This window comes from Bombus pascuorum, chromosome 7 (genome assembly GCF_905332965.1).
Source record: "Bombus pascuorum chromosome 7, iyBomPasc1.1, whole genome shotgun sequence".
NCBI classification, from domain to species: Eukaryota; Metazoa; Arthropoda; class Insecta; order Hymenoptera; family Apidae; genus Bombus; species Bombus pascuorum.
This window is the reverse complement of record NC_083494.1, coordinates 2,169,125-2,196,142: the sequence shown is the minus strand read 5'-3', so window position 1 is coordinate 2,196,142 and position 27,018 is coordinate 2,169,125. Positions and strand designations below refer to the sequence as shown.

Genomic DNA, 27,018 nt, shown 5'->3' with positions numbered 1-27,018 from the left:
AATAAATTCGTAGAAATCATTTGCTTCCATTGTTATTACACGAGAATCTCTCCTGTAGACTTTCCATAACAACTGCGAAGTTGTTAACTATTAGATAAATAAATTTTATATTTCGAGGCCATAACAGCTAATATTAGGTTGTCCGAAAAGTTTCTTTCGTTTTATATGAAAATAATGGATGCACAACATTTTTCGTTTTATATTATTTTACAGATTTTAAAACTAATGTAATACAGTTTATGGACTTCGTGTTTTATTCACTGCATACAGTCGCGCTGATTATTGCGATAGATTATTGATAACTCAGTTGCGATGGTAGGTTGAGTTTTATAATTTTTCGGAAAGATTAAATTCTTTGATAAATTTTATCAGTTCCAATGCTTCGTTAAACATTTTTCAATTATCTTCTATAAAAGGACAATTAACATTAAAGTACGATCTAACAGCAATTGGAAGTTTAGTGTATGTGTATAGTGTTAATATTATTTATTGTAATTCAATGAATTAAGTGTTATTATAACGTTAATTACGTCTTCAAAGTATTTCTTACGTTTAAAAAGGGACAACGCATCGTCTGTCATTAATGTTAAAAAGGGAAAATATATTATTATTTTAAAAAATTACTATATCTTTTCTAATTTGTGTACTTTTTGATCATTTATAAACATATATTATACTAGGTCATCCGAAAAGTTTCTTTCGTTTTATAAGGAAATAATAGACGCACAACGTTTTTTGTTTTATATTATTTTGTCGAATTACGATCCATTTTGTTCTCTTGAAATAAACACCGCGACATTTCATAGACTTGGTTTCACATTTGTACGAAGGTGTACTGTTTGCGAAAGAAAGGTACTTTTTGGACAACCTAATAATTACATTGATCGTAGACCTATACTTATTGCATAGTAACCACAAGTCTATTATCGTTCCCTTCATATATCAAATTTTATTATAGTCAGCTTTAAACATCCTCTATTTATATAACTTTGTTTACTTGATCACATCCATATCATTTACGATATACCACAAAATTTAGATAGGTATACGTGCATAGATTTAATGTGTCTGTTAACGTTTAATAATATTTCCTGTTTATTTTACAACTGCAAACTTGATTCTAACAATTAAATAAATAAATATATAAATTCTAACAATTAAATAAATATTAATAATATTTAAATAAATTACAGTAAATACATAGTACTTATCGTAGGTTTCCAAAAACTACCTTCGAAGGTAACAGAGAGTTTGTTAAAGTTCCAGTTCGTTGACAATGTTAATTCATCGAAATTTTGTAGAAGTATGGTGAACGAATTATTAGTAAATACTTTGTGGCTTGTTAAATGTTTCTCATATAATAAAAAAATGTTCATTCCGATATATCATGTTAACAGAAAAATACGAATCATGTATCTCCTGCAACAGCAATTACGAGAATTGCGTAAGAATGATGTTTCCAGTCAATTATTTATATAGATCGAAGGTCTTATTATTAGTCCTGGCAAAGATTATCCGAAGTAAGAGGATCCCCGTAGGATTTGAATTAACTGCAGAAGATTAAGTTAAAGTTAAGCGCCTAAGAAGGTTCTCGGGGAAACTCGATTGCCTTCTTCAGAATTCAGGAAGCACTTGGGGGGAAAAAAGCAAATCCTTATAGCGATCTCGGTGTTGGTTTCGGTGTGAGCGCCTTCCATTTCCGAGTCGGCCAACAGTCGCCGTGAAGCGAAAGGGAAAAGGAAAAGTGGGAGAGGAAAATCTTAATTAAAAGGTATATCGGTCTAGTGAGTTTGCTTTTTCTTATTTTTGTCGAACAATCGATGTTGCTGGCAGCGACGCATGAAAAATTAATAAACGGGATAAAGCGTGTCCGCGTTTCGAGGCGAAGACTGTCTCCGCGAACAGGTAAATTCGCGAAAGTCCCATATTCATAATAAAAGTAAAAAGTCCGGATACGAGGTAGTAATCTTAAAGAAAGCTGCTGTGTCTATGGGAAAAAGTAGGTCAGTTATCACGGAAACAAATATTAAATATCTGCGGAAGGCGCGTTGGTATCGTTGAAATGAAAAAAGTGTTACGGACATTGCTACGCGAATAATACGCTAGAAACGTAGAAGCAATCGGAAAAATTGCATTGCACTTTTAAATTACGAATATTTCCTGCGATTTATAAGTAATGAATAGTGACACGATTAAACATGTAGCGAATTAACAGACTATTTGGATCTTAATGACGAAGGAATTCTATTTTTATTTCCATTTTCTATTCTTTTATTTTCTATTTCATTTTATCTTGTCATTTCATATTTAATCCAAAATAGCAAAGTAGAAGAGTGGATTATTTTTTTTTTCTCGTAAATATATAAATAAAATATTCAAGGCAATGTAGCACGATATATTTCTCTCGTTCTTTAATGCGCGTGTGTTTTGCAAAATTGCAAATTTTATTCCTTTTACATTTATACATTTTATATATATAAAAATGAGATATAACAAATATAAGAATACATTTTCGTTTTGATTTTCTATAAAACCTACTGTAATTTATTTATACAATAATTTGATTAATTGTTAGAATCAAGTTCACAGACGTAAAATAAATAGAAAATATTATTAAATATTAATAGACACATTAAATATATGCGTATATATAAATTAAATATTATTTAATATTATATTAAATAAATTTATAATAAATTAAATGTTATTTTAATAAGAAAATTCACTATCAGAATAAAGAAAAACGAATGATCGCACCTTGTGTACGTTTTCGCGATTATATTATGAGATAAGCCACCTATAAATTTATCAATATGATATCGTACTTCTGTATATTTTATTGTTATACAATATGTTTACATATATTAGCTATACGCTAGTATGTAAATTAAAAACATGTTTTATATATTTTCGAGTAAATATTATACTCATTGACTAGTAATATGAAAGAGAAAAGGAGAAATAAAATATATTTTCCGTCACTCCAATAAGTTCTTTGTCAACTTTTTTTGTCAATTTATGGCAAAGGAAATATCTTAATAAGATACCTAATAAAATAGAGTATTTTGGCCATAATAATAATTTATTACAACTGTTAGTGGCAAGCGAAGATAAATTTAATTATAACAAAATAACAGGCAATCCACTCCCATTCATCCACACACGATTCTCAATGCACCATTTAGTACGTGTAAAAGTATCTCATACGTGGGAGGACACTTTTATATTTTGCTTACTCCCACGACGCTATGTTCCAAAATTGCATCTACCGTCCAGGCCCGAATGCGGACAACCGTTGGATTTCCCGATGGACTCAGTTTCTGATCAGTTTCTTATCGATTCGCATCTTCTCTTTCACAACCTTCGCTTAACATTACGATATACTGTGAAATGGAGCGAGCCTAGGTGGCCGCGCATTTATTTAGGAAATACGTGAAATATGCATGCTTCTATTAAAAGCGACGTTAATTCCTTTAACGAGGTACAAATTATAAATATTTCTCCAGAAATTTGTTAAATGAACAACGAACACGACGACAATGCAGACAAACGACAATTCTCGCTCAGCTTCGGCGTTTGAGAAATGAAAAACGCCTACTCAAACGTCTCCCATCTACATGCGTTTATTAAACGTATCTGGAAGGGGTCGAACTTTGAGGTGTAGCAACCACGAGCAACATTAGAAAAGTAGAAACTCTACAATCACTAAATGCGTTAATGCTCGGTTAATGATCTATGGCGCATTGGAAACGAGGATCTCGGAAAAGATCTTGTGGCAGAATCAGCTGAAAATATAATAACACGTTATACTGCGAGGTAGAAAAAGAGGTTAGGAAACCACTGAAATCTACTAACAAAAACAACTTACATTTCGCTTTCATCCCGAGGAGACAGAGCAAGAGACATCCCTATGATTAATGACATCCTTATGATCGTAAGACACTCGATAATCTAAGAACAAACGCATTTAACTCCGAGGCGTAAACTACTGGCAATAGGTCCACAAACTATCATTCCAAGTCGCTACAACAACTTATCGAGAGTTCTCGCGAACAAACTGTAAATTACCTTTAAAATAAAACTAAAAAGCAACGTGTTGGGATTATGAAACTAGCGAATCTCTGCTTCTTAACACGTTCGTGTACCACCGGTGGCCCACGCTCAAGTCTCCCATCAGACGATGCGTACCACGAAAAATGTAGCTCGTTTAGTAACTAGAAAAAATTGCCATATAATTGGAAATTTAAATAATAGAAGTATAACGTATATTAATTGAGAAAAAGTAGGATTTATTTAAAAATATAATAATTCTATATTATAAACTTATTATAAACATGAATACGAGCGCCGCCCCACGGCGAGAAACACAGATAGCTGCGCCGACGTGAACATGTTAAACATCACATTTTCTTGACAAACACTAAAATAAAAACGACTGTTTCTACGACCGTCATAGAAAACGTTGATTCCGTGAGAGAACAATTTTCCTCTCTAATTTGCTAGTTGTTCGTTTCTTATGAAGGAGAAATAGGATCAACGGGAACAAAGTCGAGTGGTAAATCAACGAATTCAAAGACGTCGATGATCAATGTGGCACATTATTCGTTGGAACGCGATTCAGTGGTACGCGACCATGCAGTCGAATATTCAGGTCAGTTGGCCCTTAATCGATATATAAGCGTTCCAGAATGACCTTTGAGCGGTCAAGTGAACCTGTGTGCATTTCCGTATGCAGTCGGCGATGCGTGGGCGTGTTATCTCGCATTTCGTACGTGCGCCTGGCACCGGCACGTACCGTCAATCCGAGGCAAGGGATTCTCGGGTTAGTCGCGAGGCAGAGTGCTCTTCCATCCTCGTTGATCTCTCCACGTAATAATGCTGTCCTACTACATCTCTATCTTCCAACTGGTTACCTATACAGCGTTTCATCAAACGCAACGTCCATCATTTTGTTTTAAGCACGTTAATTACTGTCCATGGCTGTGACTGAGTTTCGATTTTTTTTATTTAACATAATAATTTAATAGGTTTAATACATTTAATATATTTGTATATTTATATATTTATATATTTATATATTTATATATTTATATATTTATATATTTATATATTTATATATTTATATATTTATACATTTAATATATTTGTATATTTATATATTTAAATATTTGTATATTTATATATTTATATATTTATACATTTAATATATTTGTATATTTATATATTTATATATTTATATATTTATATAATAAATTTCGTAGCAGGTTTAATATATTTAACGTAACGATGATTGAGAAAGTTCGTGTTACTCTATGGGCCTAGGAAAATAAATAAATCTACAGCACCTGCCTTGATTCCTTTGAGAAATGTTGAGCAGCATTTTAAATTCATTTTGAGGTGCTGAGTATTGTTTGGAATAGATTTAAATTAAATTTTTGTAAATGAAAATAATAAGTCTCGTTACTTATGATTCATGTAAATGATTCATGAAAATATGACATTAAATCTTCATAATACCCATTGTAGATTTCTGAAATGTTTGAACTTAGATTTGTCAGGATAGGGTAATTCTTGTTTTACTTTCTGTTGACATATATATTGGATAAGTAATTACGAGATGAATCTCTTCCTGTTGCTTGATAATCATTGTTGCTTTGTGACTTTGTATAGGATAGAAATCGATCATTATTATGTAAATATATACATATATATTTATGTTATATTTATTATTTTATTTTACTTTATATTTATATTAATTTTATATTTATGCAATTACGAGATACAAAAATGCATAGATTGCAAATAATATGCAAACATACATAATACACATATATATATAAATATATATAAAATAATCAAAATACAATACCTTTTATAATACCTAATAGATAAAACAAATTTTTATCTTGGTTGTATTCTTCTAACTGAGTTCATGAAAATACAAATTCGCATAAAAATCTGCAGTCTAAAGATGATCGACTTCTTCCTTGTATAAAGTCACAAGACAACGATGATTATCAAGCAACAGAATGAATAGCCTGGATGAGATTCATTTTGTAATTACTTATCCAAGTAACGAAATTACTGAGCCAAATGGAAATAAAAAATAAAAATTTCTGTCTTTGAAGTACGTAAGCTTGTATTTTTCGAGCTTATCCGTGATAAGCGAAAAGTTTCTGTGTTTTATCTGTTCAATTTTCTTTTTAGTTGTTGTGGTTTCTATTTACAACTTTAATTATAAATAATTAGAAATATACGATATTTTACATCAACTGTAGCTAAATATTTGAGGTAGAGGTTACTAATTATGGAACTGAATGTGAATCCATTGTTTGAATGCCAATAATAATATTACATATTTAATTCTGCAATGCTATTCAATATTACACACCAATTAATTTCATTGCTCCAATATTGGCAACGAATTTGCATAATTTGCAAAAGTTGAATTCACAGTAAACGATATTAAATATCATATTCAACATTTTTATTTAATTTTTTTCTTACTATAACACCAGCTAGTAAGTTTATTTTTAAATATCCTATAAAAAGCTTAGGTTTTTAATTCTTGTCCTTAACAATTTTCTATTTTTTTTAACTGTTCAACTAATTTTTTAAATACGATATTAGTAGCAACTTACCTATTACGTTTTTGAAATTTATACGATCTTATAAATTATGCTTAACGTTATATTTACAATAACATGTACATGTGTTTATTTATAAAAAACATGAAATTTTACGATAACCTCTTACGCTTAATATAACTGCAGAGAGCGAGCTCTACGTTTTCGAAACTGACATATCGTAATTGCTTCTTGCTCTCTGTCATACGTCTGGCCTAACAATCAGTATTCTACTTGTCGAGTGCTCATATATCTATCTCTACTACTGATGCTTATCATATTGTTTTAATGGGACATTTCCATTGGCATATCTCTCTCTCTCTATTAGACAGTTATAATCATATATTAAATTCATGAAATTCTCGCTATTTGTCCTTGCCATAGAATTACATTATATGTATATAACAATAAATGCATCATGGATACTGATAATTAAATTTAGTATATCGATACTGTTAATGAATATCAACTATATCTATCATCGCAACTGTCGCAATGAAACTGCAAATGTCAAATTATCTTCCACTGTAATAATCCTCCCTATACAATGTATTACTATTATACCATAATTAAAATTTAATTGTTATTTGTTGGCAAATTTAGTCCAGTAAACAAAGCAAAATCTATCTACCTTAAACGATTAGTCAATATAATAAATGAAAAATAAAATAAGTGTGACAAAATAAAAACACAAACAAGTAAAAAAGAAGAAGATGGAACGAAATGATTCCTGACAGAAGCTTGAACGAAATTGATATAAAAAAGTGAGAAATATGTATCAGACAAGCGGGGAATTTTGAAAGAAGGCAGTTAGAATTTATTGCTTTTATAATATTCTTCTATCGTCTGAGAAATATTGCGCTTTTCAAAACTTCGATTTATTGGAACGAAACAAACAATGGAAACACAAATAAAAGAAGCACAGTGTTGAGAAAATATTTTTCACACGGTCGACGCATCGTGCTGATAAAAGATATCTCTGACGTATCATTTCATTAATTACTAATTCTTACAAAATATTTTTACAATAGCGATCTTTATATTTTTGATATATCGAATGAACTAAAGACTATGAAATGCTGTTAATGTTTAATGTATTACCCGACTATTTTCTTCGTATCAACGTAAGGAAGAGTTATTCACCGTTGTAATATTGTCTCGGATGATATAATTGAAATATTATACGTAACTGACATCTAATAATTCTCATTGTCAGGTAGCGAAATTGAAACTAAAGTCAAGTTTCAAACACCAGACTTTGTTACGAGACTACAGTTTGGCTTTATTGAATGGCTACTATAATTCCTGCTAGTGTGGTAGAATGTGACTCGACGAAGACAATGTGTTCAAAGGCAATTTAATATTGCACGACAATACCAATTCACGTGAATTATGTTTTCAGTTAACACCTTTTGCGAATATATTATGTCATATAAAACATTTTGAAATTTCATTAGCGTTGTTACGAGGCTTGACTATGGCCATTATATTGGTAAAGTTTCGAACAAATATGAAAATGAACATAGAAGCAACAACACATTTAGTGCAAGTATTCTATATATTTTATGCAGGTCATCAAAGTATTCGAACAGCTAATTTTCCATATATTAACAAGCCTCGATACATATATCCAGTGGGACTATTTTTAACACTTATTATATGTTTAAAATGTTAAAAATATATGTTTGCAGTATCTTGTAATTTCTATAATATAAACTGGCAGATTTGTTTCAAATTTGTAGTATCTCATCATAGTACTAAGGAATTTGCGAAATGTTTTATAACTCGCGCATACTAGCTTTTATACCAAATATATATTTACAGTGAATATCTTGTAATTTCTGTATAAACTTCCAGATTTGTTTCGAATTTAACCAATATAGCAATGATGGTCGTGTCTCATCACAGTGCTAAGCAATTTTCAAAATGTTTTATATACCAAACACAATATGAACATAAGGTTTTCCGTGATAAGTGTTCAAATACTTTCGTGAGCCAGTGTATACTTACAGCGATACATTATATTTGAACATATCTAGTGTAACATATTATCTTTTTCTTTATTTCCGCACTAAACCAACTGTACGAATATCTTTCTCTCTTACTGCATGCGCGTGTATTCGCTCGATGAATTTCAAATTTACAATCTCAATGCACAACGAACGATTCTGGATTATACAAATTATAATTTGTTACCTTTATACATGAATTTATACATTATGCAAATTAGAATATATTCAAAAATATACAATGTACGAACGGTATCAATATGTACGCGGTGATGTGCATAACTCGCGTTACACCAGCGAATTAAATTACGTTAATACACGGTGGTTTAGCTTGCCACACGTTTGGTATAGCACTGATAGGCACCGATGTTTTCTGATACGGTTCACCGTATCAGCCATGCATATACGAGCAACCTTTACGAATGCTTCTCGAGCTGCTATTCCATTTAACGGAACATCGATTTCAGGAGGCGACCTGTTAGGACAGATTGGTCGAGTCTTTATGCCACCGTTCGTACAGGCAAGTGCTACAGGTTTCGTGCAGAATGTGTTTTACATAGTTGCGCATCCATCGTGAACAAACGCGATTCCCCGCTGTCTTTACGCTTTAATTAAAGCGGAGTCGCGCCTTTGAACTTCGCAGCTCCGTGATTTTCGGAAATGAGAACTTGCGTTTTCCATATAACAGCAATTACGCTGCTGCTTTATTTATTTTATTGCGTCAAGAAACGGATGTTGCTCGCGAATCCCTTAAATTGTGTTCTTCGTTCGTGGATCTTGACGAGGGAACAAATGATGCAACATGGTGTGTCATGATCGCGTAGAAGATGAGAAATTGTTAGAAATTTTACAGTTTTTATTTATTTCATTCATACGACTTCGTCTATATAGAACGAATGACAATAACAAGAGTAATTTTTGTTATAATACTGAAAATAGAGATTTAATTTATCCATATTTTTTAGGATTGTTTGTAATTTATATTGCAGATGTAAATTTTCACGAAAGTGGATCAACACTTTAAAACAGAGATCGATAAAAATACGCGAATTTTTATTATATTTTTTAAATGGATGATCCTCTTTAAATGTCATTTACGTAGCTAAATTCCTCGTTTAAGAACCAGCATTTTTACGCTTCAACTATTATTCTGAACCTCATAATTTCCGACATATTCTGTGAAGTATGTTTCCAACCCCTAACTTTGGGAGCCATTTGCACCCCCTCGATAGGAATGTCAGCTTCTAGAAAAATACGTGTCAGATATTTTTTCCAGAACTATGTCGTACGTAAGTTTCGCTAAAATCGACGATTTGTGCTTGGTGATATTCCCTTGCAGGTCAGATATGCTGAGAAGTATATTATTTTTATACAATGGGTGACTTGTAAATAAACGTTTTGCAATGTACAATATACATATTTGTTTCGTTTCCAACGGTACTATTTTTTTTCCGGAAAATCCGATTATTTTTTCCTGTAATGTAATCACAGCGTCCGTTATTTCAAAACATTTTGAGTTTCAAATATTAATCTGTACATTGGTCGATGATCAATTTTCATTAATGATTAAAGAAGAAACGTCCCTCTTTTGACAGTGGGATTTTTTAATTGACAGGAATAACGATGGATATGATTAAATGACCATTCACGAGGCATGCTAGTTTATTTAATTTATCTTTCACCTACATGATATGATTACTTTAACATAGTAACCCAACGACACAGAATTAAAAATATTTTTCGCGTGGTATTTAATTTCTTGAAAAATACAATAAAATATTGTAACTGCTTTTGCAGTATTTCATCGATGAAGATAAGAGATGACGAATATTTCTAAAGGTTTCTTTATATCTGATTTTGTATCTTATTTAATACCATAAGATCTGAAAAATTGGTTAATTAAGCAGCTACTTAATCATCTTAATAGCTGTATATTATGTTGATATATTATTTTAAGCTATGACATATTATGACGAATACTATACTTATACTTGATCATTCATGGTACAAAATGACAGCCACAGTAAATGATAAATCACAGTAATATTTTGTCATTCATCTTTTCTCTATAGTTCATCTTTATCAGTTTCTTCTCTCATGTAAAAGGATAACGATAAGACGAACGTCATCAAAAACTATGCTATCTTATAACCATTAGAAATATGTATTAAATAAATATATTAAGTATAAATATATAAACCATGTATTCTTTTCGTAAAAGTTTATCGTAAAAGGCAGCTTCGTTAATTTACACTGAAAAACCTTTCGTTATGCAGTAATCTTAAAAGTTTAATGTTAATTAATTACGCACACGAAATACACGCTGTACGGGTACAAATTTTATTGAAGTTAATATTTGCGGTAGGAATTAAATTGCATTGTAGAAAAAAATTCTTAATTTGTCTTTTTCTCAGATAATTTTTCGAGATATATAATAAATATAATAAATGTAACAATCGATATGTAATTCCATTTTAACATCCAAACATTCTGTTTATATATATATATATATAAACAGAATATATATATTTATATATATATATTTATATATTTATATATATATATAAACGTTAATTTATATATTAATTTTTATATATATATAAAATTTAATATATATATATTATATTATATTATATATATATATATATTCGTAACTAAAGTAATCTAATACTCTAGAATACTATATATTGGATTAAAAAAAATATAATCAAAAGGCAAAAGAGATATTTCCAATCCCTCTGCGATATTTTTTTACTCTGCCATTTCCACGTTTTTGAAAGGCTTAGCTGTCTTTTTAAGCTGCTTTGATTTTAACCACGTCGACCCTCTACAGGCCAATAAGTCTAGATATTTATCAGGTGTTCTAGTTAACGATTTCACTTTTCGCGTTTCCCATTCATTTTTTCACCCGGTATCAATCGATGAATCTCGTTTCACAGCGACGCAATAAATCTCTGCCTTTGTAGGCGACGAACGTCACAGCAAAAAAAAAAGAGACGAGAAGAGAAGGACGAACGCAACGAGAGCGACTCGAGCAGAAGTGAGTGGAACAGAGACGAAACAACTGCAAGTTAGAAATAAGGAGGAGGTCGTCCAGAGCAAAAGGTGGAATAAGCGAGAGACTAATGGAACCGCGAGAAATCAAGTTAGTAAAGGGAATCTGCTGCCAGAGGAAGGAATTTAAGGAGGGAAGCACAGCCCGCCGCAAAATACAGCGATAGACAAAAGTACTCATAGTACAGTTTGAACTGTACAATTAAATGATATTTTTACATTATAAAAACATGTTATAAAATATTGTAAAATATCTTCTATATTAATATAATATATTAATATATTATATAAATACCTTTAAAAACCTTTAGAAATATTCGTAAATATCTTCTATATTAATATAATAAATATAATGTAATACTAAAATATATTATAAAACAAAAAGAATTATATATTATAAAATCTTACATATCAAAAAATACAACGAGTGAGGATTATAGTGAAAGGCATGTACTGGTTAACCAACCGCCGTTCCAAACTAAGTACACAGGAACAACACATAGAAAACAGGCTACTAATCTGTAAAGACATAATGAAACCAATGTGAACGTATGGTGTCCAACAATTATGAGCACAGCGGTAGAAAGTCATATCGCCAAAGTGGAAACCTTGCGATCAATCGTACTTCACACAACAATAGACGTACTTTGGTACGTACGAAATAAAGAGCTACGCGAAGATGTTCAAATCTTCGCTATAAAGGAGAGAATTCAGCGAATATCCGGCACATATAAGTCAAGAGTCATAAACAACCCAAAGGCGCTAGCCAACACACTGAACACTGACAGTGTAGTTAAAAGACGATAAAAAGAGCAACTCAGATCCTTTTGACGCAAGATCAAATATAAATATATTCTTGTAATAGTGCTAAACCAATTGAGATTGTCAACCACGCGATATTCTCAACAGCTGAAACAACTTGGCAAATATCCTGTAGCACAAATTGCAAGAATCTATTAGGAGTTGTTTAATAGAAAGAATAAATATATTATTGACCTGAATACATATCTATTTATTATACTCAGATATCTACAGTAATAAATGTAAGTATGCAGAGAAATGTTAATTAAATTAGTTGATTATCCGGATAGAAGTATTTGTACAGCTGCATTAATTAATATTGTAATCAATATTTCGTTCAATCATAGGTCATTATTCTTGATACGTACTACAATAAATTGAATGCTTAATAAATCCACAAAAATACGTCAATGACCAAAGTTGGAAAATGTTCACAACATATGACATTACAAAGAGTATTGGAAATAGATGACATTGTAATACTGATAGAATCTCTTATATATTCTCAACCATGATCTTTCAAGTACGTAATTTTCCTGTTGTAAAAAGAACTAGTTAATTTCATTTTTTTAAACAAATGCTTATTATAAAAGAAACTTCCTTAGAAATAAATTTTTTCACAAGAACATGCCTGGTGTACAATTCTACCAATAAACGATGAAAAATTCATTACAGAAATATTATAAAAATGTAATATTTCTCAGTAGCTTCGATAATACGTTACAACTAAAACATTGTAATATACATATAACTGCTTCATATTCTTATAACATAGAAGCTAAATATCGAAGGTAACAAAAATACAAAGTACGTTTGCAATTCAGCATATAGTAAGTAAAGTAAGTATGTTTGATACTGAATGATAAATAAATGTGTCTAAAATTGAATTCAGTTTAAACAATACATTATTTCGTTTTAAAATAATTTATCGTAAAATGAAAAGCAAGCTTTATATTCATAATTTTTGCTTCACATATTCCTAATGATAAATATACAAACTTTTTATTAATACACATAACACAGAAATATCGAATGTGCTCCTGTTTCTCAAAACGTTTCTTCATTAACAGATCGAAATAAGGGCCCATTTCGTATTCGTTAATTTTCCACACGGTCCAACCTCGTTTAAAATACCAAAATACCAAACACCTGCTCATTTATTATCGTAGAAATTTTAATTTCATATACCCACCTTATTAAACCAACACTTAATACAACGCAAAACAACATGGAATTCAAAACTGAAATTAGTTACGACACGCCCGTTGCGTTTAATCGTGGTAATTTCGATCGAATCGGTACTCGCTACGAATAAGAAATAGACGCGCAAAAAGTGACTGTTTCTTCGACATATATTTTACGACATCGATCGTTCGGCGCGGGTTTCGAAACCACGATGAATGTTAACGTCTCGTGTCGCGTTAATCTCAAGGATCGGCGAATCCAGAAGCAGCTTAAAAAAATCAGTGATTAGCCGTAGATGTGCAGTCGTTCGAATCTCGAGGAGACCGTAAACGTTGCGGCGTATAATCAAAGGAGATCCGCGGCAGTGTCGGAAGTGACCGCGGCGTCGAACGAGCGGAAACGTTTCTCTCGTGACCTCGGCCCGTTTGTCAAGAACCATTTACACGAACATTCGCCGCAGCGCCCATGTTTCATGCGATATGAATAATAATCTATCCGGTAACTACATCGAGAGCTCGCCGTGAGTGTCGAACACGAGCCAAAAACCGAGGGAAAAGGAGTGAAACAAGCTCGTTTGGGCTCTGGCTCGTTTATCAGCGAACAGGGCAAAAGTTACGCAAATATGTGCTGGACTAGGACGCAAGAAAACTGCGAAACTGCTGAACCAGTGCTGGCTTAATTCACCTTCCGTTTCAATTTATTTATCGTTCCTCGTTTTTCTTTCTTTCCCGATCGTTTTGGTGTTCGCCGAGAGACATCCGTTCACAGAGTAGACGGATTCAGGCCAGTGGCGTGAACGAATTGCGCGAATCTACGATATCCGTATTATCGGGTCAGTGCCTGGTAGCGATGATAGCTGCATAATAGCGGCGTTTTCGAGCTACATAAATGTCCCGATAATGGGAAAATAATGATCTATATATATATATATATGGGTATTTCAATATTGCACTGATAATCAGTTCCTTCCCTACAGCGCTATATCTATGAGAACTTTATGGATTCACGCGTCTGACAGATATGCTCTGTCATCGGTTAATTCCAATAGCGCGTGCGTCCCGAGAGTCGCGTCACAATAAATTAATTTCGTCTAATTTGTCTGCTTCGTTTATTCATTTTTGCTGCCTCGATGTTCAGGCTCTTTATTCGAAAGTGAATTCGTCCGTGTTTCGATTTACGCGAAGCTTCGAAAGTGGGTTCCTTTTAGATAAAAAGAGAGGATTTTAGGCAACTCGAAGGTTCAGACTCTTTCTTAACGTTTCTTCAGTTTTCCTATGCTTTTCGGTGTGCGATGTTGCGATATGTTTCTGATATACATTGACTCAAAAAATTGAACGTAGGCCAAACCGCCTCTCGTTTATTACGATACAAGCGAAGAAGTGTTGTTCAAAACCTGTTCTGGACCTGTTCACATTTCTCTTTTCAATTTCCGGATACAGATGGTACAATAGGTGTTTCGATAGATAATTTGAGTGTTCGTATTTTTGTTAGTTCCCTGTGAAGATAATTTCGTTTGAAATCTGAGTACGTGCGATCAATTTTTTGGATAACTGTAAGTCACAAATGCATGATATTTTCAGAGTTGATTGGTCCATAACAAACACCAAGTACGAATCTAAAAATTGTTTGGCAACTATTTCTAAAATTTGAGATTTCTAACTTTCACTATGGTGAGACGTCGCGATACTGTTTTTTCGGGAACAGTCGTTTAGCTGTTGCACTTGAATCTCGCGTCAACGTTTCGTAGATATTGCAGTCTACTTCTTCAGGGCAAACCTAGTCATCAGTTTGATCAGTCGACTGCAACATCGCGCAGTATAAATGAAGACAGTGGGAAACTTTCAGCTTCAGGGCTGCCCCGAAGAAGAAGACTGCAATGTCTACGAAAAGTTGGCGCAAATGCAACAGCCACACGACTGTCCCTAAAAACCAATATCATCAATCGAATAGATTCATTTTCTCCTACCAAGATTTCCTGATCACGAAACAACAATCGAGTGTGAAAAATGGTATACAAAACATAAGAAAAGAACGAAATGGAAATAAAAGGATGTTACGTTTAGAAAAATGACTTAAAAAAATGACTTAACTTTCGAATCGCCAAGTCCTTCTCTCAAACACTGTTTTCGTCTACGAAGAATCTACTTTCAAGATTTCAGGCGAATCGAATCACGGACATTTTCGGAAAATCTTTAGAAAACCGAAAAGGCATTAAATTTTTGTACTTCTGGTTTCTATGAATCGATCATGACTAAATAACTTAAAGAATAGTATCGAATGTTATCTACCGATGTTGCTTTAAAATTACCCATAGTTTGAAAGATAGAACCTATTTTTTTTTTTTTTTTTTTTTTAGTAAAATGTTCAGACAACTGAAACAACGAATGCTCAGCGACATTTCGTGCAACAGCATTTCATATAAATAAGCTTTCGATCAAGCGTATTAATGCCGCAATTTCGTTATCGATGCACTGCGAGCAAACACGAATAATACGGATATCAACGAGATTCGATTCGGTCAAAGGTATTTTTTTATTTTGCACATCGTAATATTTGGTTCTCTCGGTTCTAAGTAAACGAACACCAGCAACTCTGGCGAACATCGGATACGTAACAGTAACGCCGAAATAAGATGAGAATCGTTGATGAATCTCATTCGTCGTTCACGCTGGAAAGTTCGAGGTTAAATTTGAAAATCTTCGAGTCGACGATACCTCACATTTTTCCGTAACTTTCGGAGCAACGTCGCGATATGAGATGCACTCCGACATCAAATAGACTGTACTACTTTGAAATGCAATATGCACGACGATGGTACCTCTCTTGTTAAGTCGAGTGGACGCTCATTTCTCCTTTCGTTAATTTGTCATAATCTGACGTGTGCACGAACGTGTACAGTGTACACTGTATTAGCCGGTTAATATCTTTTTGCAGAAACTTTTGATCTCTTGAGTTTGATGTTCGTCCTTTGCGAGATGAGAAATTTCCATCGAGTTAAATTCATTTCGTATCTCGTTACATTGCGAACAAATGTTAGGTAAATATTAATTAAAAGATGACTTCAGGTCGAATAATTAGAAACTCTCATCTTCTTCCTGTTCGTTCTTTACGAGGCTGGAAATAGCACACGTTTTACAATAACAAAAGATCTTCTTTCGATCTTGTCCGGTCTCGGTGCTTCGTTTTGCCAGGAAATTTCGGAATTTTGATCATGACGCGTCGATTTGTCGAAGAAATGAACACCCAATCGATTTCAATCTCTCGGCAGCATGCTGTGCCACTACTATATGTATAGAGTATGTAATGTGAAACTATAGAAGATGTAATTAGAATATGGAACAAAGAAACAGCAGACAGACTCACTTGTTGTAGAGGACTATGTCGGGCCGCCATATGTGGTCGGATGGTACATGCAACATGTGAACACCACCGTACTCCTTCGGCTCCCATCGCAGTTTGTAGTCGTACCATGACTTGAAACAGCCAACACAAAAAATATAACCATATTATTGTTTCTCTTTAAAAAGCACATTAGATTTAGAAGAAAACAACGTCTTTTGAATAACGTTCGATAGTTTTAAGAATTTAAATTAAACATCGCGATAAAAAATTATTTTCAAGCAACGTACCCAGCCATTTATTAATTTTGCCACCTTTAAGAAATACGTTTACATGAACCTGGAAAATAAATATTAGTAAAATAAAATTTAGGCCGAAGTAACTTGTAATTTTGTTTAGTACACACCGGTAAATATGGGTATTTTAAAGTTTATTATTTATTAATTAAAAGCAACGAAGGCTACACCGAGCCATTTAATTGTTCGATACTTGGTATTGTTTCTACTTTGTAGAATTAAAATAAATAATGTAAGCTAGGTAAAAGACGTGTCATGGACTAATTAAATCTTTTCTCGTTTTGTTATTTTCTCGCAATATTCAATTACGAATAGAATTTATGACGATAAAGGTAAAATACACTCAAAGGTGTAATCTTCCACAAAAATTTGGATTATTCTCTTTATCCTATAATTTTTTTGTATATCCGCAGTTATGTTTATCGTGTCTTGTACTTATTATATTCGGCTTTTAAATACTACGACAAATAAAAATTATTAACATATTATCTATCAGCTTGTGAGTACTAATAATTCACCCTGTATATCCAATTGTTATATTATTTTATCGTAATAGTTATGTAGGAGATAAAACGTGGAAACCTTTCTCGGAGACTTGCGTCAACCTTCGATGTCGCGTCGGACTGAGCGTCGATCATCTAAACATTCCCCGTCATCGAATCATTGCGACGATCGGTTTCAGTCAGTCGGCGAGCAAATGTCAAAATAATATAAATAGCTAAGTAAATGAACGTCATTCGCTTTCTTTGATATCATTAAACCCTCTCTCTACAGTTATATATTATATATCAGTTATATAAATATACTGTAATTGTCAATCTATCGCATATCGATTATTAACGATGTTTACAGTATACTGAAATTGTTACTATGAAACGTCCCTTATTAATAGAATTAAAAGTGTACACTTTAGTTATTTAAATTAATTAAATTAAAATTGTATTTATTTTGATTTATTTTAATTGTAATTATATTAATTGAATTCAAAGCGTACAATTTAAGTACTTAAATTGGTTCAGTAGAACATCGATTCATGGAACGTCAAATACTGACAACTTTAAAATAAAATCTAATATGGTAATATGATAATGATTTAGTGGCGGTTCCTTGTAAGATACGTTGGAGAATAAGAATAGAGACTGAAAGAAAATGTTACGTTTTATTCAAAAATTTTCGTTCTCACGTGCGTATAATATCAATATTCGCAAAACAGTTCAGGGAATAAGTTACTTTCTCTTTTATGACAACAAAATTATTCGTATTTTAGAATGAACCGTCGCAAAACCTACTACACTACTACTACACTTGCCAAACTGTACGATAAACTTTAAATCGCCCCCTTGACTCGCTAACAACCCGCAAAACTGGTTGTTGAATAATTGCAAAAAAAAAAAGAATTATTCGATTCTCTGAAAAATTCAATTTTACCAGGAACGTTTCGTTATACTTTGAATCATAAATAGGCTGCGAATATCTACGTATTTGTATGGAATTTAACATTAGAACTACCACACCAGTTAAATTGACTGATGTTACAATTTTATTTTAAAATTCCTACTTCATGTTATTTTCTTTTCGCAATGATGTAATGATTTTCGCACGGATAACTAACAGAACAATATAATGAATTTTATTTTGTTTTTTATGTATTCAATTTCGAAATAATTTTGCATCAAGGCTACTTATACCAATACTAGTAAAAATGACCGGTGCTTGTCAAAGTGTAAAAGGGTGTTGCAATTTATTTATTGAACCCCAATTAACCAGTTTCCTCGTTTTGTACAACTTCCCACACGTTTTGAGAATTTTTCTGCGCATCATTCGATATGATGATATCAGTTATCAGAAAAATTCCGGATCGATCGCTAGATCGCTAGATGCTAACACTAGAAATGCCACACCAGTCAAAATCATTGGTTCTACAATTTTATAAATGAGTCAACCCTCGTTTAGGGATTCCAGATGGATTAATAACACCAAAAATCTACTACATAACATGGAATTGCTTCTGTAAGAAAATAATAAATCAATAAATATAAAAACATTCTATCATTAGGTATTTTTTAAAGACCACTCATTTTGATTGGTTTTGGTAGAAATAGCTTCGTGTTAGCTATCGGTAGTTCTAGCGTTAAATACGCAAAAATGCGTAGAACGTATAATGTAATGTATTAAAATATACAAAATATTCCAAGTGAGATGTTAGTTGCAAAATAGAAAGAATAAAATAGAAGCCTATTTAGATTCTATATTTGCCTCGTTGCGTTCATAAAAATGTGAATTTGCGCAAATAGCCGCAATCTAATCACAAGTATACCCAAGTATCTAACGTAATTTGGTCGTAAAAGTAAATCTAATTTGCATGATGTTTGCGACCAGATGAAACCCGCTGGAAGAACTGGATACCGTATATCCATGTGATTTATCGGGATAACACGTTGCCTATCGACGCAATCTTTCTTACGTTCCACTGCCGTTGACGCGGACAAACATGTTCACGCGCATACGTTTACCCAGCCTCTGGTAGACATCGAGTTCACATGTAAAAGAGAGCACACGTGTCTTGTATACGAGAACATATCGAGGCAGAAAATTGTTCTCGGGAATTGGGCGGGATTTCACGATCTCGCGTGAAAAAGGGAACATCCCCGGAGGACGAAGCAGTCGCAGGGATACGAGAAACTTAGAAACGCTACAGATAGATCTAGTCAACCGGTATATAGTAAAAATTGGAACGTATTTCCTGGTAACAAGCGGACAGAAGAAAGCATCCACCTTTAGGTGCTTCGCTCGATTCTTACGTCTTGGCAGATTTTACGATACATGCGTGTACATATTTTATGAAAATCGTGCTACATAAGCGAGATCTTTTCCTTTCCCTTTACTGTACCTTATAGAATTGTCGGGTTATAGATCAGTGTTATCAATCCATGTTATGCTATAAATATTTGTACTTCATAAAATGTTCGTACAGTGAAACTGTCGTATTTTTTTTTTTTTATTTTATTTTGGTTTTTACAATTTGTCCTGAAGGACATTTGGTAAAGTGTTATATCTCATTGGTAAATAAAAAAATAAAATAAAATAAATATAGCATGTGGGTGGCTACTCCCAGCGGGGTGCCAGCTTCGTGTTTTCTAAGTTATACCTTTTATGAGGTCTATTGGGTGTTTTCTGTTTAGTCTCCTTGCGATGTTTGTTGTGTTGCACGTTTCAGCTGCCACCTGGTTTGGGTGTGTTTCTATTCTTACTCTGTATCTTGTTGCGAGTCTGGTAATCTCTGTCGTATTCATTGTCTGGACTTTTGCGACACCGTTTCAAAATTTCAAACGGATCCACTTAAACTTTCATAAAAATATGAAAAGGACTTCGCGATCGTAATATTTATTTTATCAAAGCGTATAGAGTGACCGATCTCCATATTACAATCAATCGTAACGACAAATTTTCTATTTAATTTTCTCAAGCACAGTTCGATCAAATTCCTTTTCATATTTTTAATAATAATAATAATTATCGTGGAAGTTTAAGTGGAGAAATCAATGAGAAAAAATAACAAATTATTATGTGAGCATCTGTGCACAAAAGACGCATTGGAATAACAAAAAAGATTGTACCAGTAATTAGAAAAAATTGATAGGAATCATCGTAAAAAGTTAAACGACTTGTAACAATCATATTCGTCAAACTACGTTATGTTAAACGAAGATACATACTATAATTTAATATATAATCTATTGATACTTTCCTACGTGTAATAATTACCATTTGTATTAAAAACGCGAATATTTTAATATCTAAAATTGGTCAAAGATTTGTATAGTATGTAAAGTAAATGGAGGCAATTCTTCTTTAACGTAGGAATAAGTTATGTATAATGTTATAGTTATTTTATGACGCTTCACAATAAACCTAGTATTTAATAAAAATTTTAGTTTATAGTTCCTAATGACTACTAGCAAAGTCAATCAGAACAAAAATCTTATACAAGTGTTACACGATTTCAACAATTTCTTTCACCACGTTATATTTTATAATTTTTCGATCGATCCAATTTATCAGGATTACATTATAATTATTAACGATGAAACAGCAGGAGAAAGAATTGTTTCATCAATCCCACTCGCGCAATCGAGCAACAGCATAAATAAGCTTAAACGCGAATGAATTCAAACGTGTTTTATTGTTTCGTCCGTATCGTCTGTGTCGACCATCACTCGAAAACTCAGTGTCCAAACCAATTTCCATTTGTTACAACACAAACGGAAAGATAGTACCATGAAATATTACGTGATTTAACAAATACTAAGTTGAAAAGGATAAAATTAAATTAACGATTTCTGTCCTATAAAATACCTTATCGATAATAATTCTAATAAATACATTGCGAATAAACGAACGAATGGTCAACATTGTATCAGGTCTGTAAGTATGAAACCGGAATTTTTATATAGAAAATACACGTTTATTGTATGAAAATGATTAAAAATATTTTATTCGAAGTATTGCCCATCGCTAGCTATACATTTTTCCCATCTGTCTGGCAATTGGTGGATGCCACGCCAAAAAAACTGTCTCTCTTTTGAGGCAAACCAGATATCGAGCCATTTTCGTACATTTTCGTAAGAAGTGAAGTGCTGGTCGGAAAGTGCGTGTCCCATCGATGCAAATAAATAGTAATCGGACAGAGCCAAGTCTAGTGAGTAAGCCGCGTGCGAAAGTATTTCCCAACTGAACGCTTCGATCGTTTATATTTACATACCTAAGAAAACGATATCCAATATTTACTATGCTTTGCACGATTATTAATTAGAAAGTTGAGTATATCGACGGATATAGTTATATGAAATTATATGAGATATGGAGGAAAAAAATATGTAATAGATTATTCCAGCAAGACTTCATTTTCTGGAAGCATAATTTAATCTTTGAAGGGAAAACGACGCAGTCATATCGCTTACTCCTGTGCTCGGGGTTCCCGCGAAGGGAGAAAGTTGCTGGAAATTCGATTGCCCTGCGGCCATTAATTAGTGGCCAATTATGCCGCAGGGGCCCGCGGACGAAACTTCCCTGGGAATTTCTTCGTGGGAGATCCAATCAGAGATTCTCTTTGCCCAGCAACTACGCTACCGCGTTTAGAAAGCATTCATACATTTGCCTTTAACGATTGCACTTCAATTTTCTCTTTTTAACATCATACGGTCTCGTCTTTTAGCTTTTGCAAAAATTTCTATGCGGTAACAGAGGCAACGTTTCCTTGCAATTCCAACGTAATGTAAAAATACAAATTTAGCTACTTACAGTTATTTTCATATTATATACGCCTTAAGGTTAAATGTTCTGCAATCTAAGTTCAAAGACCTCTGTAGTATTTTTAATAATTGTATTTAATAACAGGTAAGTGACATGTATGAATATACCTGATTGAATAATAATTAATATAATTAATAATATTAGTATTGCATGGAGAACGGAATGATAAATAAATGTATTAAAAGAAATATACGCTTTAAAATTACAAAAAGATGTAAATGGCTGAGGTATTGATATAATTTAATCGCGTGTATGATCTTTTGCAATCTTTTGCTGAATTAGCTGAACAAACAACATTTCATATGCTGCGATATGTATACCTGTTGCTGATGTTTTATTTACATTTATTTACTTATTTGTCTATTTCTTATTGTTTTCTAAATGACGATTAAGTTTGGATTGAGACAAGTTTGAAAATAAAGCGTAACAGATATGTTGTAGCTTTTTCTACACATTTTATTCATCAGCGATAGACGATGTCTCGAATATCCATACTTTTCAATTCAAATATCAATATTTTCTATCGATATTCGATGCGATGATATACATATTTCAGTATGGATACCTAACTCATAAATATCGCAATTCTCCAATCGAATTTTCTAGTGTATCGAATAATTCACATCTGGGCAAACTACCCAAGAAACATTTAACGCTAAACGTGCGACATCCGTTTCGTCTGAACTCTCCAAAGTGCAAGATCCTATACAAAGCAAAAAAAAAAAAAAAAGAAATCGCCTAAACGAAGAAAATTTGCAACAACTGTCTGTTTTAGGTTCACTGTCTATTAAATTAATTAATTAACTAAATTCTACAATTATGTTTATCCTATGTCTTAGAACATTTAATGTAAATGAGTGATCTATTTTCATTTCTTCTTTTTTTAATATTTTGTAAATTCCAATTGTCTGCGTACATATGTACTTACTAAAATACGTTTACAGGAAAGAAAATTATCGTATTACAGCGTTAGCGAGCATTAAGTACCTGCATGCTTTTGTTAAAAATGAAAACAAAGCGTGTAATGTATTGCGGAAGTAGCGACGTAGTTAATTGCTTGAACGTGCAAGAGGTTTTATCGATTTCACTCGCGAAAACAAGGACACTCCCGGTTTCTTTGACCTGACTGCAGAATGTTGCCGCAAACACATAAATTTAAGTTTCATTTTCGTAGTCTGATGATGAGGGAAATAGCTGGCCCATCGACTTACCTCGGTAGATCATAAACATCCACGTGGTCAAACGCGTATTTATTTGTTTCACCTGAATGAATATTTACTAATTCTACACGTGTTTTCCTATGTTTCTTGCTGTGAGTTACTGTTTGTTATTCCAATTTTCTACAATATATTTACAACCCACGGGAATTATTCAGGAACGCACACCGAAACAAGTAATTACATCTTAACGTAATTGCGAGCAAACTAATTGTAAAATAGATACAAAATTATCGAATAACAAAGCACTGTATGAATATTCAGATGCCACATAACAAAATAATCGATCGAAGTGGCGGAAAATTACAAGAAGCGACGATAGACAGAAATATTTTCTCTTTCGTGGGAATTAAGAGATTTATTTCTGAATTTCAATGAGGTTCCGTTTAATTACAGACCTACGTATAAACTGTTATAATTTAACATGTTGAATGAATCGTATTTCTCTAGATAAATATTTGTTTCAAGAGTTATTCTGTGTATACTTGTTAAATATTATGTCGGTGCGATTGTTACACAAGGTTTAATAAATTTGACGATTCAGTAACGTTCCTATCGATAGAATTTTACGGGTTGGAAAGGAAATTCGTAGCAATCAAGGAAATCACGATTTAATTATTTTTACACGCACAACCACTGACCAGCTTAGAAAAATGTAATCGTACAAATGCAAAATGTTTATTTTTTCCCCAAACATAATCTTTTTTCTTCGACACGATCTGAAACATTAAGGTGAACCAGCCTGTATAATAATTGTGTAATTTTCTATAGAAAACTTTACTATTCTATTACCAAAATATATTTGCGATAAAAAATAGCGTCAGATAATTTAAAACAAAAAAAAAGTGTCTATTAAATCAAGATTTAAAAAATATTTATTCAAATAAAATTGCCTTGAATCATGTAAAGATAGCTGAATCGAAATTTTCACTCTGTGAATTATGAAACACCAATTTCATATCCCGAAACGAGATTTTTTACAGTCAACCCATAAAAACGCACGAGCTCGTCAACTTTTTCTCTAAAGGCGTTCTTGGAAACCTGTAAATGTAGTCGAGGTGTGAAGAGATCGATAAAATAACGTGTTGGTAAATTTTGCATGCACTCTAGCCAAATTTATTGCCAACTGCGTGTAAGTAGGTTATCAGAGATAAAAGTCAGGGACGAATTTATTTTTTATTCGAACATAGTTGGAATTTTGACAAGTACATTTCCCACAGTAAAGTAATATCAAACATTAAACGCTAATTCTTATTGCAAATAAATACACTCTTATACGTATCTTTTCTTTAGATTTTGTTTTCTTAACGACTCCAGAATTTTTTTAGTATTTGAAAAAGACTATTTTTTATCAATTATTAATAAATATCCTTGTTTGAATATATATTATGCTCTGTATATTTTTATCTTATAAATTATGATTCTGATATTTCATATTTATATATTTATTCAAGGGGTTGTATGGGGAAGACAATTTGTTAAAATTGCAGCTTAGTTTTATCTAAAATAGATATATTTTTCATTCGTTAATTAATACCTGGTAACACAATGAGTATCTGTTAAAAGAATTTATTTTTTATTCGAACATAGTTGGAATTTTGACAAAGTAATATCAAACATTAAACGCTAATTCTTATTGCAAATAAATACATTCTTATACATATCTTTTCTTTAGATTTTATTTTCTTAATGACTCTAGAATTTATTTTAGTATTTGAAAAAGACTATTTTTTATCAATTATTAATAAATATCCTTGTTTGAATATATATTATGCTCTGTATATTTTTATCTTATAAAATATGATTCTGATATTTCATATTTATATATTTATTCAAGGGGTTGTATGGGGAAGACAATTTGTTAAAATTTCAGCCTAGTTTTATCTAAAATAGATATACTTTTCATTCGTTAATTAATTAATCAAACCTTGTAAAAATACATGGAGAGTGAAAAAGTTAATCGTAGTTACTTTTGACTACAATACATTTTATCTGTAAGGAAAGTGAAATAAATAAAATGCTGTCGATATAGTACGTCAGAGATTGCTATTGCAAGTGACGTTCGACCGCAATCTGAAAATATATTTTGAAGAAAAATGGACAGTGATGGAACTGCTGCAAGGCTTTGTTAAAACACTCGATGATACACATACGTCGGTATATACATAACTTCTCGCGAAAACTTCTCATATAAATATAAATAATCTCATATAAATAATTTCTTTCTGTCGAATACGTTCTACGTAGGTGTATGTATTTGTTGAATGATGCCATTCGATCGATAATAATTTCTATTACACCAATTTGCCATTTCTAACAATGCTGTCATATAAATCGCATATGTTGTAGAATCGCTGATTCAGAAACCAATAATTATAAAATTATCGCCATGAACGTAAACGAGATATTTGTAACGTGGCAATGTATCGCGCCCAATGAAGCGCATTGTGGTTTAGAAATAGGCATGTATGGTAATGAAGCGATTGTTGGCACATGATATCTCTTACCCAATTTCAAAGTTCAATGCTCTAATTAACGGTTTCCAGAACAAAATAATTAGAACATTGTTCGTGCCTTACTAAAATCTATTAATTTTGGAGATTACGAAATTAGGAATTATCACGCGAGTTATTTCCCATAAATACTATTCGATAATGTTAGATTATATAATAATTCTATTTTTATCATAGAACTGTAATTACCTTAGCTGCAGTGAACACTTACCTGACAAATATCGTTTATAATTGTATTATTCAACGACAACGAAACGAGAAAAACGAACACAATGAGTGTCTATTAAAAGAATTATTTATTAGTGTGTACGTGAAATATAGCAATGATGATGTAGGAAAAATTAGTACAGTCTCGTTCGGATTTAAGATGTTTCAAATGATTGAAATTATATTATCATTATTATTATGTTACATTATATTAATTGCTTAAATTTGAAAAACTTTCTACACGTGTCACCTGTTAGATGTTCGGAAGAACGTGAAAATACACATATGTCGAATTTCTTGATAAAAGCACAAAAGTTTCGAAACTAGTAAGATAAGTCGTTCAATCGATTTGCAAAGGACGATAAAGCAGGAAAACCTGTTTTAGAAAATGGAAGCGAACTTATAGCGGTATTAACCTTCCTCTGGTCTGTCCTTTTGATGGACAAGAAATTTCGTGA

At 32.2% G+C, this 27,018-nt stretch overlaps 1 protein-coding gene across 8 annotated transcripts in view; it reads right to left on the bottom strand.

Annotated features, from left to right (window-relative positions):
* The window catches only part of LOC132908990 (acetylcholine receptor subunit alpha-like), a 389,316-nt gene that overhangs the window by 234,859 nt on the left and 127,439 nt on the right, over positions 1 to 27,018 (bottom strand). For 6 of the 8 annotated variants that reach the window (XM_060963531.1, XM_060963532.1, XM_060963534.1 and 3 more), the window contains one exon: positions 17,039 to 17,148. In XM_060963531.1, the coding sequence (XP_060819514.1) occupies positions 17,039 to 17,148 (110 nt within the window). Of the gene's footprint in view, positions 1 to 17,038; positions 17,161 to 27,018 lie in introns of those variants that run through there. The other 2 variants (XM_060963538.1, XM_060963539.1) reach the window with 2 other exon arrangements.